At 39.4% G+C, this 13,450-nt stretch overlaps 1 protein-coding gene across 2 annotated transcripts; it reads right to left on the reverse strand.

The window, feature by feature from the left end:
- Positions 1–959: 959 nt before the first annotated feature.
- Positions 960–10,504, reverse strand: tyk2 (tyrosine kinase 2). 2 transcript variants are annotated; one of them, XM_053338773.1, is made up of 24 exons: positions 10,380–10,504; positions 9,135–9,337; positions 8,885–9,011; positions 8,642–8,774; positions 8,393–8,556; positions 7,721–8,099; positions 7,438–7,623; positions 6,967–7,124; positions 6,736–6,853; positions 6,445–6,628; positions 6,208–6,326; positions 5,934–6,107; positions 5,749–5,836; positions 5,385–5,512; positions 4,788–4,923; positions 4,137–4,288; positions 3,889–4,039; positions 3,704–3,795; positions 3,426–3,615; positions 2,990–3,108; positions 2,316–2,488; positions 1,925–2,042; positions 1,723–1,833; positions 960–1,622 (listed from the first exon to the last, which is right to left on the reverse strand). In XM_053338773.1, the coding sequence occupies exons 2-24, from the start codon at positions 9,316–9,318 to the stop codon at positions 1,479–1,481; spliced, it is 3,528 nt and encodes a 1,175-aa protein (XP_053194748.1). In that variant the 5' UTR covers positions 9,319–9,337; positions 10,380–10,504; the 3' UTR covers positions 960–1,478. The 2 variants fall into 2 exon arrangements, with proteins under 2 accessions (XP_053194748.1, XP_053194747.1); XM_053338772.1 differs by having other exon boundaries at positions 3,704–4,039.
- Between the last annotated feature and the right edge of the window lie 2,946 nt (positions 10,505–13,450).

A 13,450-nucleotide genomic window follows, 5' to 3' on the forward strand; every position in this document is an offset into this window, starting at 1 on the left:
TGATGAAGTAAAAAAAAAAGGCGATATAAATGTGTAAAAGCCATCCAAGGCTTTGCCCTGTATCTTAACAACAACAAATAAAGGCCATTATAAATTTGATTTTAAGATTGTGCTTCTGGTCTTTAAAGCATCAGCCTAGTCCCTGAATATTTGACATGATGGCATGGTGATTACAGTTGATTTGACATGATGAGGACAACCTTTTTCTCCTGATTACCAGAGTTCATTCAAAATCTGGTGACAGAGCATTCAGTGCTAATTCTCCTGAAGTGTGGAACAACCTACCAGCAGATTTGTGGTTTTCACCTAATAAACTCAAGGAATCATAAACTCGATCTCACATTTAGTTTAGAGTCTAACCCTAACCCTAGTTGGCTACTTGTTTTAAAACTTTAAACATTTTTTACTGCTTTAGAAATCTGTAAAGCACTCTGAATGACCACGTTCCCTACAAATAAACCTGACTTGTTTAACAGGATGGATGCTGTGTCAGATGGTTCTATGCTAGTCTGTGATGTATCTGGATGATTGGGCCAGTCAGTTCTATACACACTATTATAAATGAAAAGAAATGAATTGATCTGTTGTCTGAGCAGACAGGTTCTTGTTAATCTTTTTTTTTTAGATTTTAGCAGTAAGGATATAGGTGCATTTTGCCAGCATGGACAGGTGTGGTACAATTAGTGGTATTGCCTGTTTTCATTTTTCAAGTTGCTTTTTTAAACTAAGTGGAGTTTGAACAGACCTAGAAAAATATTAGCATATGTTACTTTCCTTACAGTACACCCCTTAGCTAGTGATCAATGAGTTCTTATGTAACAGAGATGTAACTGTGCTTTATTGAATGTAGGACACCTGGTGACACACAAATCAGGCTGGTACATTGCGTAATAAACTTTTTATGCATTTTTTTGACATATGCACAAATATATATTTTAGTCTTAAATGAAAGGGGGATATGGAAAATGGTTTATTAGATTGACAATTTGATTCATAAAAAATTAAATGCATATAACATTTATAACCTACAGTCAAATATGTACAAACAATAAACATAAAAGATAGTATTCTCCCAAACTTACATATATTCTTAATACTTACTGTGACATATGCAAATAGAAATACATGACACTCATCACCTTCCTCCCTTAAAATACACAGACTGAGTTTACTGTTGCATTAATAGCACATAAGAGAGGAGAGCAGTGTGCTTTTATAAAAAGAGAAGTCTATTAAGAATATGGCTACATTCAGAGTGCAGGTAAAAGCGGCCCAAAAATGTTTTGGTTTTTTTTCATAACAGGGTGAACAGCAAAAAAAAAATCACATGGAATCAGATTTTTTCAATTCTGATTCGGGTCGCGTAAATGGAGGCAGCAGGCATTACACAGCAGGAAACATATTCTCGGCTGTAATATATGGTTGTTACGTGATGACGTGTAGACGTGTAGACGAAGTGGCTCTTCACTGAATCCCAATCAGCAAACCTGAGCCATGGAAAAGTTTATATTAGACTGCCAGTCGTATGTTCGGCGAATAGCCTCAAACTTCTCGATGAGGGTTCTGAATGATGGCCGTTGTGCAGGATCTGTAGCCCAACACTGGTCCATTAGGATCTTCACCTGTTGTTAATTAAAATACAAAAGATGTGTGAAAATAGACTGCATAATTCAAACAAAATATATTTTTTTGTGTTTATGAGTATGTTATGTTCCTCTTTACCTCATGTGGGCACTCTCTGGGACAAGGCAATCGGGTCTGTTTCTCCAACAGTTTTATGAGCACCATCACAGTCATCTGTCCCTGGGCTGACCCCATCATTTCAAAGAATTTCTACAAAAAAGTTATAAATAAATCAAATTTAGTTGTCACATGTAAATATATGCAGGTTTGAGCTTGATATATGAGACAAGTGATGACGTACATTTGGAGGGCTTTGGCGCTGGTCACAGCGGGTCAGGATCTCATACAGCGTGACTCCAAAAGACCAAATGTCAGAGGAAAAGGAAAATTTGCTCTCTTTCAAGCATTCGATGGCGTACCTATACAGTGCAAATATTACATTTTAGTGGCCAAAATCATAGAACAAAGCATTAAATCACACTGCTGAAAATGAAATGTATGATAGACATCAAAGTCTGTTTACGGGTCTATTGTAGTATAATTGTTTTTTTTTAAATCCGTTGGGACTGAAGAGTACAGGTCTGGTTGTGCCACATTGGGTTGGATCCTTTTCTTTCTTTAAACTGATTAACAATTCTGTAGGAATGCAATGCTAAATTGGAGGAGTACTCTTAAGTGCTGCATGAACTCACCAGAACACTGGACTGTCCCCATCTTCCCGAACACGATAGTAGATCTCTCCTTCTGGGATGTACTTCGTCAGGCCAAAGTCGCCAATCTTAACCACACTGTCATTTTCCACCAAGACATTACGAGCGGCTAGGTCTCGATGGATGTATCGTTTTGAGTGCAAGTACTCCATCCCCTTTAAAAACAGAAATAAAATATAAATCAAATTTCCGAGAGGAAATAACATGTGAATTTGAAACCAAAAATGTAATTATAAAAAATAAATTCAATCATAATGTGACAATTTTACAATGTCAAGCCTGACAAGCCTTGAAATGAGCTGACTGGCTGATAAAATGCAAAAGTCTCTCAGCACACATTGAAGATTGAGATTTTTGTGAGCAAGCACAGTGTAACATAATGCTACTGCAATGAAACTACTCAACTAAATGAATTAATGAGAATGAGAAACCTAGAGTGCAGAAAAACGAAATTAAAGCTTTATGTGATGGATTATCTACTTAAGGCAATTTCAAGTGTACTGAAGTTAACATACTATGTAAGAGTGAATGAAAAAACAAAGGAAACAGGATAACATACCCTGACATTTGATGCAGTTTGCACACAACAGCAAAAATATGATGAGATCAAGTGGAAATGGATGAGTATCACAAACTGCATAAGCACTTAAACTCACCTGACAGATCTGCTGAGCAAACAGAAGGCACTGAGGGACACCCAGTTTGCGTTTGGGAAGGTAGTCTCTCAGACTCCCCAAAGGAAGGTACTCCATTATTAGCTGCACCACTTGTCCTCCTGTCAATGGACAATGTAACATTGCTTTTATCCTCCTATTTCCAAATAATGAACTATTGCTTATCCTGGTGCTGCTTAGCATGCTGTGATGAAAGCTCAAAATATTGATATAAAATGAAAACAGTGTTGCACTTCTAACAGATTCTCAGTATTTACAGAGGAACAGCAGGGTCCAAAAATCAATCCCCTGAATTACTCTCTCCCCTGAAAGAGAGGTATTGACCAAACTCTCCTTTGCATATGTAAACACTGTATGCTGACATATATTTCAGTTGTAATACATACTTGAAGCAAACAGATAACAGCAGAGGACTCACCCATTTCAGTACAACAGCCCTTATATTTCACAATGTTGCTGTGATAAAGGGACTTCAAGATCTTAATCTCCTTCATCCACCCCTCAGGCACATGTCCATTTTCTTGTTTCAAAGCCTTCACTGCCACGCGTTCTCCTGTCCCATCGTTGGCGGGGTCATACAAGTAAAGAGTCACCTTTCCAAAATGACCCTGAAAACAGAACATTGGGTTATGAATTAGTTTCTGACATAGATAGAGGAAAAAAGAAAGCTGCTGGTGATCTGGTGTCAGAACTCACCTCTCCTAAGACACGCAACTCTCTCAGGTAGCGTTTATGGAACACACTAGGGTCTGTGTCAGGGAGAGTTTCACTGGGAGATATATCAGGAACTGTATGCAGACAAAAAACCCCTCCATTTATTAAATGCACTGAGACAGGGTGAAAGAAAAACATTAAGCAAGGCGAGCAAGTATAGGACCCACTTTTGATCATGAGTTCTGTGAGCTTTCTGAGCACACAGCGGAACGATGGCCTCTCCACGGGCTCATAGGTCAGACACATGCTGATGAAGCGGGCTAGCTCCTGGGAGGAGGGTTCAGCTAATCGGCCCCTTTGCTGATAAAAGCACTCTTTCTGTTAGGGGAGAGAGGCAAAGGGTCCGATGTTAGAATTAGAGGTCGGAAGGATAAAATGAGCAGGTGGATGCTTAAGAGCTGCCATATGATCCTACCTCAGACAATGTGCTGCCACTCATGGGAAGATCGCCATTGTTGCAGATTTCGAGCAGGGTGACACCAAAGCTCCACTGGTCAGCAGCATTGCCGATGGGTGCGCCACTGTCAACGCACTCTGGAGCAATCCATGGGATGCGCTCAAGACGCTCTGTAAAGCAGAATAGCAATAATAAATATGTTTAAAGTAACATTTGTTGTGTTAGGTTTTTTTTTTTTTTTATTGTTTTTAATTTATACAAAATGTAGAAAAGAAAAAACACCTAGCTTCACAACAACTCTCTTAAATAATCTACAGTTATTTATCTATGCAAGTTCAATGTCAGCAGAGGCAAAGAATATGACTTAACGATCCCAGGTCTTTGCTCTACTTTGCTTGGTGGATACTTGTTCATACTCTCCAGAAAACAAAAACCAAGATGGTTGATTTAACACCTCTGCATTGATTCGGGATTATTTCATTTTGGACAGCCTTAATGATACCATTGTGACATAAAACTGCAAGAAAAGAGGTCACAGGAAGTAGCCTAGTTGACGTTTCCTGATTAATCTGATCAAAATAAGGCAAATCAGCACACAAAATACAAAACATCTGAAGAGGAAGAGTTTGTGTCATGAGGTGAATTAAAATTTGATTTCCAGGTACTAACCTTCCCTTGAAAGGATATTCAGAGATATTCCTGGGTCACTCAGCTTCACAAAAGGAGTAGTACCATGCTCAAGACCGCGTCTCGCCACCAGAATGTTTTTGGCACAGACATTGCCGTGAACCAGCCCTTTGGCCTCCTACAATGATAGAAATACAAAACCAATGTAAAATATATAAACCATTTGGGATGCAGGGTATTGTTAAAATAAGTTCAACACAAACTCTTAACACTGTTATTCGTGAGGCAGAGAAGAACTTCACTTGCAACACTTATCTTAAAGCTTGTGTTCGATAACAAGACGTATCTCATTTCCTATCTGAGTGCACCAGCTCAAACTCAAAATGTGGTGTCCAGTTAAAGAGCTGCGTATGCACTGAATTATACACCACCTGTTTCTAAATATTTCACCAAATGGCCTATAGCAGGTGATTGTAAATGATTTTCAAGTGCAAGATTATCTAGAGATAAACTGTTCCACTTCACTTTTATCAATCCAATTTAATGACCACTTAGCAACTTGGCTGCTTGGTCATTAAAGTGAATTGTATTGAATTAAAATCCGTAGCATACAAATGACAAAGTAGTATCTGAACTCACAAGATAATTGAGGGCGCTGGCAAGTTGTTTTGCAACGATGAACTTCCACTGAGGAGTCACTGAAGCCCTTTCTCTGCGAAGGAAAACATCCAAAGGCCCAAATTCCACAAGCTCTTCGACCATGATGTCTGTAAAGTAGGAACATGTTTGAGAGGTTCAAGCGAAATGTAAACAAGCACCATCAAAATAGAACAGCGTGTGTGACGTGTGCTGTTTTGCATTTGCCTCATGGTTCACTGCTTCACACATTTGTCTGCAAAACACTATTCATGATTCATGATAATGGGGAAGTAGCAAATGGAGGAAGTCGCGGACCTAAAAGTAGAAGTGAGTATGTGAAGGTGATCAATGTTAGCCCTCTTACTTTCAGATCCTTTCACTGATACACCGTGTACAAACACCAGGTGACGGTGGGATACTTGGCTCATGAGACTTGCGGTTTCAAAAAATGCCTACGACATGGGAGAGAATATTGAAAGATATGTTAATATCCACTTGGAGTCAATGACATACTGTTGTTATTCTTCTCCAGTGAGCGTTTTTTCTTACTAGTGCAATATCTTTATGGGTCTGATCTAGTATCTTGAGAACCACTCGGATCCCTTTGCGGTCAGCCAAGTTGTTGTTGTTGAACTCATCGTCCTCGTCATGGCCTCCTCCACCGCGCACCATCAGACGTCCTGAGTAGATGTTCGTTCGGGTCCCGCGGCCCAAATGCTGTTCCTGTTTGATAAATACAACACTCACCGGGTCAGTCACACAGCAGAGAACACAAGGCTGCTGAGGTGAAACAGAAGGTCATATGGAGGTGGCAAGTAGTCACCTGTGTGATCTCTTTGTCCTTTATCTGGTGGAAGCGTAGCTGTGTCAGGTTCAGGGAAAAGGAGTCAGTTTGAACTTGGTTATTGACACCTTGCCTCTTCACCAGCAGGTTGGATGGCTCTGCATAACACAAAAACACATATACAAATCTAAATATCCCACAACACACCATTCAGTCACATGGTAACCTTGAACACACTTGGGGGGTGGGGGGGGGGGGGCATGAATGAAGACAAACCTCCTTGTCTTGGCAAACAGCATTTTTTGACAGTAAAGCTGTCCGAACCAGACTTGAGTACGAAGGTCTTGAGACTGTCTGTGAGCTCCTTCACAGTGGAGAATTCTCGATCCCAGCCCTCCAGACAGAACATCGAACCCTTATGCTGAATCCGAAACTGCTTATGGCTCAGTGTCGATCCATTCTATTGGGCACAAGTACATACATACACACACACACACAAAGTAAATTTCCACCATCACTGCACTGCACTGCAATAATTCCCAGAGAAGAGTGTGGGTGTTGACTTACCTCGTTTTTGTTCAGGACAGCTAGGATGATGCGGTGATAGTCGAGAGCACTCCAACGTACGAGGAAAGCTCCCTCCTCTGCTGTCTCCTTTTTCAGCTTCTGTAGCACAAAATCATCCCTGGAAACACACCAGAGTTGTGATATAACACACTGTTTTTCTTTATAGCTACTGCGTGTCTGTATGTGCATGGGTAAGGGGAGTGGGGGGGGGGGGGGGGGGGGGCAACTTACTGCATAGGTCCATGTAGTCCATTTGCTTCACTCAGTACTACCCTTGGGGGAGCCACTTCATGACAAAGATAGTGGTGGGCGTCTGCAGTCAGCCGGTAGTATCCATCTAGGAGGGAGATGAAGGAATGGGCCTCCTGGCTGGAGTTCATCTGAACCTCCTACATACACATACACAAACACCACTAGCTTACAATCAGAGCTCCCACCTACAGTCACATACAAATTCAAAACATAATGAAATGCCCAAAGCGTAAAAAAACCTCTTATAGTCACACACATATAGAATTGGAGAATATATGTGAATCTAGGCATACGCGCATACAGTGTATTCAGACACTTAAAATAATCTGATGACTAGAATGGCTAATACAAAGTCTATCAATTTGACTAATGCATCACAAGAAGGCTACATTTACCAAGTAAAATAATGTACTGAAGCTTTTACATAAATGGGTAAACAAGTGCTCTCACCATGCAGTTGTTGTCCTGAGTGCTAATGCACACATTAGCTCCAGTGATGGCTATATGACTTATTTCAGGGAAATCACAGAAGGAAGTCCATTCATTGGGAGTGTTCACATTCGACTGGTTGGACTGTTGTTTTGTTTTCTTGGTGTAGTTCATGTAGTCATTTCTTAGGTAAGAGTTGGCCTGCGCCTATGTAAAGACATGGAATGAATGAAAAGTCCATGCTGGCAGGAAATGTAACATGAATTTTATCATCATAAAAAGGTATAACTGTGTTTTGACAAACCTTCTGGATGGACATCTTCCTCCACTGAATTCCTTTGGTGCCAGACACCATTATTTCATGTGTGGCTGGAGCTCTGAAGTTGTCTTTTGAGACACCTTGGGCATGGGTGGTAGTGGAGTAAGTGCTGCTTCCATCTCCGTCCTCGCTCTGTTCCAGGTGAGATACGGGAAAGGTCTCTGTGCCAAAACGAGGTGCCAAGTGTTCGAGCGTAGCGATGTACTTATACATGATCTCCTGAGTGCCCAGCCGCCCCCTGTCGACAGTATGCTGCTGGAAAGTTCGCACAAAGTCTGTAAACACTCGTCGGATCCTGATTTTAGTCAGGAAGTTGTCTTTAGAGATGTGTTTGGCAAATGACCTGGGAATGCAGCGCACAAAGCTGTAAAAAAAAGAGAGACACCTTTATGTTACTTGGATCCAGTGAATATATCAGATTATAAGAAGCTTATAAGGTCAAATCGGAAAACTGGGCTTCATAAAAGCAGAAAATAGGATTGAAATAACAATACAAAGGCACAACATAAAAAATAAACAAAAACATATCCATCATCAGAGGATATTTAAAATAAGATAGACCATAAAATATCTTTGTTACCATTGTTACTACCTGGTGTACAGATGGTAATAATCATAACTGAAAGAGCATTTGCCTCAGTTCAAAGTCAAAATTACCCGATTTTTTCCGCCACATCTTGTAAGGTGGAGCCTGTTTGTATTGACTGATGTGAAAGATGAAGTACAGCCATCCCTAAGCTCTCGTTTTTGAAGCGATTTAGCTCGTCCTCTGACTGAACGTCTTCCATTTGTACGACTTCATTCACAAATTCATATTTAGCCTGTAAAAGACAAAAAAAGCAAAGAGTTTAGTATAAGGATACAACTGACGAAGAGGAAACTAGATACATCCTGTTAACCATTTACCTGGGAGAATAAATACTCCAAGGAAGTGATTTCAAGCAGAGGGGAACCCCCTTGATCTGACCCAGATCTGAAAGCACAACGGGACACGGTCGGCTCCTTCTCATGTAGTCCATGCCAATTCCGAAAGTAAAACCTGGGTGCAAGAAAACAGCTATTAGAGGACACTGTGGTAGCCAATGTTTATCTGATCAAAGTTTTGCATATGACTTTTTAATACACAATTGTTGAATGATGTCAACTAACCTCATACAGTAGTGAAGTACAATGCGGCCGGAGTTCTCCTCTTGATTAAAAATGTGGTTTGGACTGTACCAGCAGCGAGACAGTGGGTTGTACAGAGCGAACAACACATGGCACAGAGGTGTTATCCCTGGGGAAAAGACTCAGAGGTTACAAAGGCACACTCGCTCCCACATGAACACAAACTCAAAACAAACTGCTTTAATTTGGATGGACCTGTCTGGGCGTAGACGGTCAAAGCTGTCATTCTCACCTACAGCCTCTGCGGCCGAGATGCACAGCTCCTCTGCTGTGACCTCTCCAGCTGTGTGGGACAGATACCGCTCTCCTCCCTTGGTCCAAAAGAGGTAAACATGGACACCTTGAACCTGAGGAGGCTCAGCCAGGCCTGGTAGTGCCCCTGACTTTGAACGCTTGGACCATCCACTTCTAGACATTGTGGGGATAGCCAAATCACTGAAACACACAAAAATGAGATCATGGTCATCCATTTCCTGAAGACTTATCATAACCCTAACTAGTGTTGGGGAGTAGTCACACGTAGCAGCGTTGTGTAATGTAATTACAAAATAAATGTAACTGCAATCCATTACAGTTACTGAGAAAAAATGTGTCATTAAATTAAGCCCATGTCAGACTTTTGACTTTTTTCATAAAATAGCTTTATTTTATGTAGACATGAACATGAACTAATGAATACATTTTCAAATGAGAGCTAAATCTTTCTTTATAAGAAATGATCTCCCCTATAAATCATGTCAGATTTTGGTGGGCTTAACAGTTGAAAACAATGTTTAGAAAACTAAAAAAGTCATTGAATGTAATGTGTCACATTACTTTGATAAAGTAGGCTAATTGAAATAGTTACATTACTTATTACATTTTAAATAGGGTAATTAGTAATCTATTACATTTCCAAACCAAAGTAACATTCCCAAACCTGACCCTAATCCATCGTCAAATGAGGAAACTGCTTTTGTCCCCAATTAACTTGATCTTGAGTCTGAAAACTGGCACAAGACAGACCACACAAACCTATACACACGCAAACCACCGTATGTCTCTGTTGCAATCACGTACGCACCACGGCCTACGTAGATACCAATAAGCAAAACTCATTTAAACATCTACACCTTACGCTTTCCTCACCTAATCTATTCGTTATTTCTCATTTTACACGATAAGACATAACTTGGCTGATTAGAAAAAGGGGGAGAAAAAAAAAGTAGACTTAAGGTACTCAGATCAATGTATCAAGGCCTTCCGGGGACTACACCGTGCCTAAATTGTTTACATATTACTCTATAGTGCCATATAGTTCTATAATGACACAAAAACTGGGATCTAATTATTGTTATACAAATGAACACTGCGCATGCCCCCCTCCTTCCAAAAAAGCCCCTCTTTACTTTACAGTGCATCCGATGCCATGACACAAAAATATATAAGCATTAAAAGCATTTAACTTCACAACATATAAGGATAGCGAGTTTCTTACCATTCAACGGCGAGCTTTTAAAGGCGTCACATAAAAAGAAAAAACCTCGTAATGTCAAGATAAGAGAAGCTGGCAACAAGGTTTCTCAGCGTTGTTTCCACATATCCGATTCTCATGAATGCTGAACGGAGTGACACAAACCCGCTGCTTCCCGAAACCAACAAGGACACGCCCTCCGACAAGGCACGTTTTTTTTCCCCACCCGCTTTCCGCTAAGATACACCATACACTGCCTCTGATTGGCTAGCAGTCGTTGGCTACGTTACCTAGGTTTCAGAATGACGAGTTGGATTGGTTATTGTTAGGGGAAGAATGTTAGCCTAAGCCAATCAGAGGCAGAGTAGGGCGGGTCTTTTCAGAATGCAGGTAGTAGGGGAAGAACAGCTAAAAGAAATTTCACGAATAAAACTGAGAATGATGCAAATTCTGGTTTAGATGTCATTTGGGATTTGAAGTAGTTACAGTTATACAGCTTATAATTGGGAGCCTCCAGAACCAGGACCAACAACAGCTTTCTTTCCCCAGACAATGACTATCTTTATAATCTTTATTTATAATAAAAGACTGCAAACACACCAACTCCTATCTTATCCTGTTAGTACAGATACACACTCACATTTATATTTATATCTACACGGTATTATATTTATATTTAGCTTTTTTGCACACACCGTTTTTATCATGTTTTATCATGTTTTCATGCTAGCACATGGTCACACTAGACAGTAAATTACTGTCCCTCTCTTTCTTACACTGTACACATGATTTTGTTTATGTTTATTATTTAATGTTAATGTTTATTGCTTTTTCTGTTTGGCCCACATTGAATATCTTGTACTTCCTTCTTGTCAAATGAATCTGATTGTGGTTCTGTGTATGTATTTATTATGATTATTATTGACTGCAATGTGATACATGTCCATACAGTTTTATGTACCAATATCAACACTGTACACATTCATTTGTTCATGTTTATTGTTTAATGTTAATGTTTATTGCTTATTCTGTTGACCTTTGGACCACATTGAATTCCATGTACTTCCTTCTTGTCAAATGAATCTGATTGTGGTCCAGTTTCATGTACCAAGACCAAACTAACTTATAAAATACTATACTCTAGGTATGAAAATATATGCACACACATTGTTGCCCTGTAAGGTAATTGAAAATAGTATCTTACTATGCAAATAAAACTTGAAGGTTTGGTCTCATTTGTGACTAGGGAAAAGGTATTAAACACGTATCTTATGTTCATATTTTCTGCAATTCTCAACCTGCAAATCCAAACATTTTAAGTAAAGGTGTGACAATCTCTCACAATAAATTGTATATTCCAATATGATTTATGATCCATCATACATGATGCTATAAATATACACATAAACAGTACTGTGCAAAAGTTTAAGGCACTTTAGTTGTTTAGATAATTAACATAACTAGAATACCATGTAAAAAAGGTGCTGATCTGTCCCTAATTGATTTTTTGCAGTATGACAATGACCCCATTCATTGTCAAAAACAAGGAGTCCTGCAACAGATGATATGACCCTACAGAATCCACAGAAAAACTGTGACAAGTTCTCCAAAATACTTGGAACAATATTCCTGCCAAGAACCTTGAAAAAATGTGTGCAGGTGTACTGAGAAGAAGTGAGAGTGTGGTTTGCCTGTAAAAATATACAACCACACAAATGAGTCGTGTCACTATACAAACCTGCACAAACTAGCCAGGTGTGAGAATACAGCTTTAGTGATGTCAAAACATATAAAAGACCTACACTCACACTATAGTTCTTTTCAAAGCAGCTGTTTTTTCTTTCTGTCAACTCCACTGCATGAAGTTAATTGAATAAAAAACTACTCATGATAAAAAGTTTTGCACAGTACTGTATATTTTAAAGTCACCTTGACATGAAATGCTTGGCTACATGCAAATTGTTAAAAATGTTTAGTCTGATTCTAGAGGTGAAAATGTTACAAAAGTTGCACAATTACCCTTTGTGATAATCAGCATCACCACAAGGGTAAGATGTTTTCATCATCATCATTGATGTCAGAAGCACCACTTAAGCTGGAAGGTAATTTTACAAAACAGCATCTACAACAGTTTAGTCTTTTCCTTTCCTCTTTTCCCCTCCTGTTTCTGCAGAATTTGGATTGTGGAAACTTAAACAAGAAACTGTCAAAAAACTACCACACTGAAATTGATTATACAGAAATGTGTTTTGTTCACTCCAATGTCCATATATGAGTGGCACAGAATACATAAACTTCCCAAATAAATAATTCCAGTTCAACACCGTGTACAGCATTTAAAGTTACTGATAAGCTACCATAAAGAAAAAAGGATATTACAGGGCATAGCATTCGATTCTTATATATGATCTCAGTGTATTGTTATACCTTCTTTTTTCAGCATAATGTTACACTTTGATGGGAGTTTGTATATTCTACTTTTTTATCAGACTAAATGGAGGTCTGACTGTTCCTCATTTAGTTTGTTAGCATTGCAAGGTTATATTGCAATGCTAGCAATGCTACCACAGATGCTCCCTGTCATTTATCATATCCAGTTATCTTGCACAAAAGCTTGCAAGGTCCAAAAAAAGAGGCCCATTTCCAGCAGTACAGAGAACACAGACATGGCTGGCAGACATCACAGGAAGGGCACAAAAGCTTTTGGCAACAATATCCACTGAGCAGTTTTATTTAGTGATTTCAAAGATTGTCAAATTTTGTCTTTGTAGAAGCTGTTTCACTTTTTTTTCATCATGTCTTTTAAATTCCAACCAAACACTCTCACCATAAAAAAGAAAAGGAAAAACAAGCATTGCAAGTTAAGTGTAGCCTCCAACCACACATACCTAGCTCTTCAGGAGCTATTCTTAGGAACTACATGGTCACTCTGCCACTTAATTGGGATTGTACTTTGGCAAATGTGGGAATGAGTGGGCTCTACAGTATGTAAGCTGTCAATCATCACCAAAGCCCACAAGGTTCCCACCTTAGTAATATGTTAATTTATGCACTGATGGTGAGGCCAGTTTCACCTACACTATCAGTGGAGAAAG

This window comes from Scomber japonicus, chromosome 18 (genome assembly GCF_027409825.1).
Source record: "Scomber japonicus isolate fScoJap1 chromosome 18, fScoJap1.pri, whole genome shotgun sequence".
Lineage (NCBI taxonomy): Eukaryota > Metazoa > Chordata > Actinopteri > Scombriformes > Scombridae > Scomber > Scomber japonicus.

Coding starts and splice junctions, on each gene's coding strand:
- tyk2 (XM_053338772.1), bottom strand. CDS start 9,318: ATGTCTAGAAGTGGATGGTCCAAGCGTTCAAAGTCAGGGGCACTACCA. Junction 9,012..9,134: donor CTCGGCCGCAGAGGCTGTAG/GTGAGAATGACA, acceptor TCTTTTCCCCAG/GGATAACACCTCTGTGCCAT. Junction 1,834..1,924: donor AGCGCCAAAGCCCTCCAAAT/GTACGTCATCAC, acceptor ACTTTTTTGTAG/AAATTCTTTGAAATGATGGG.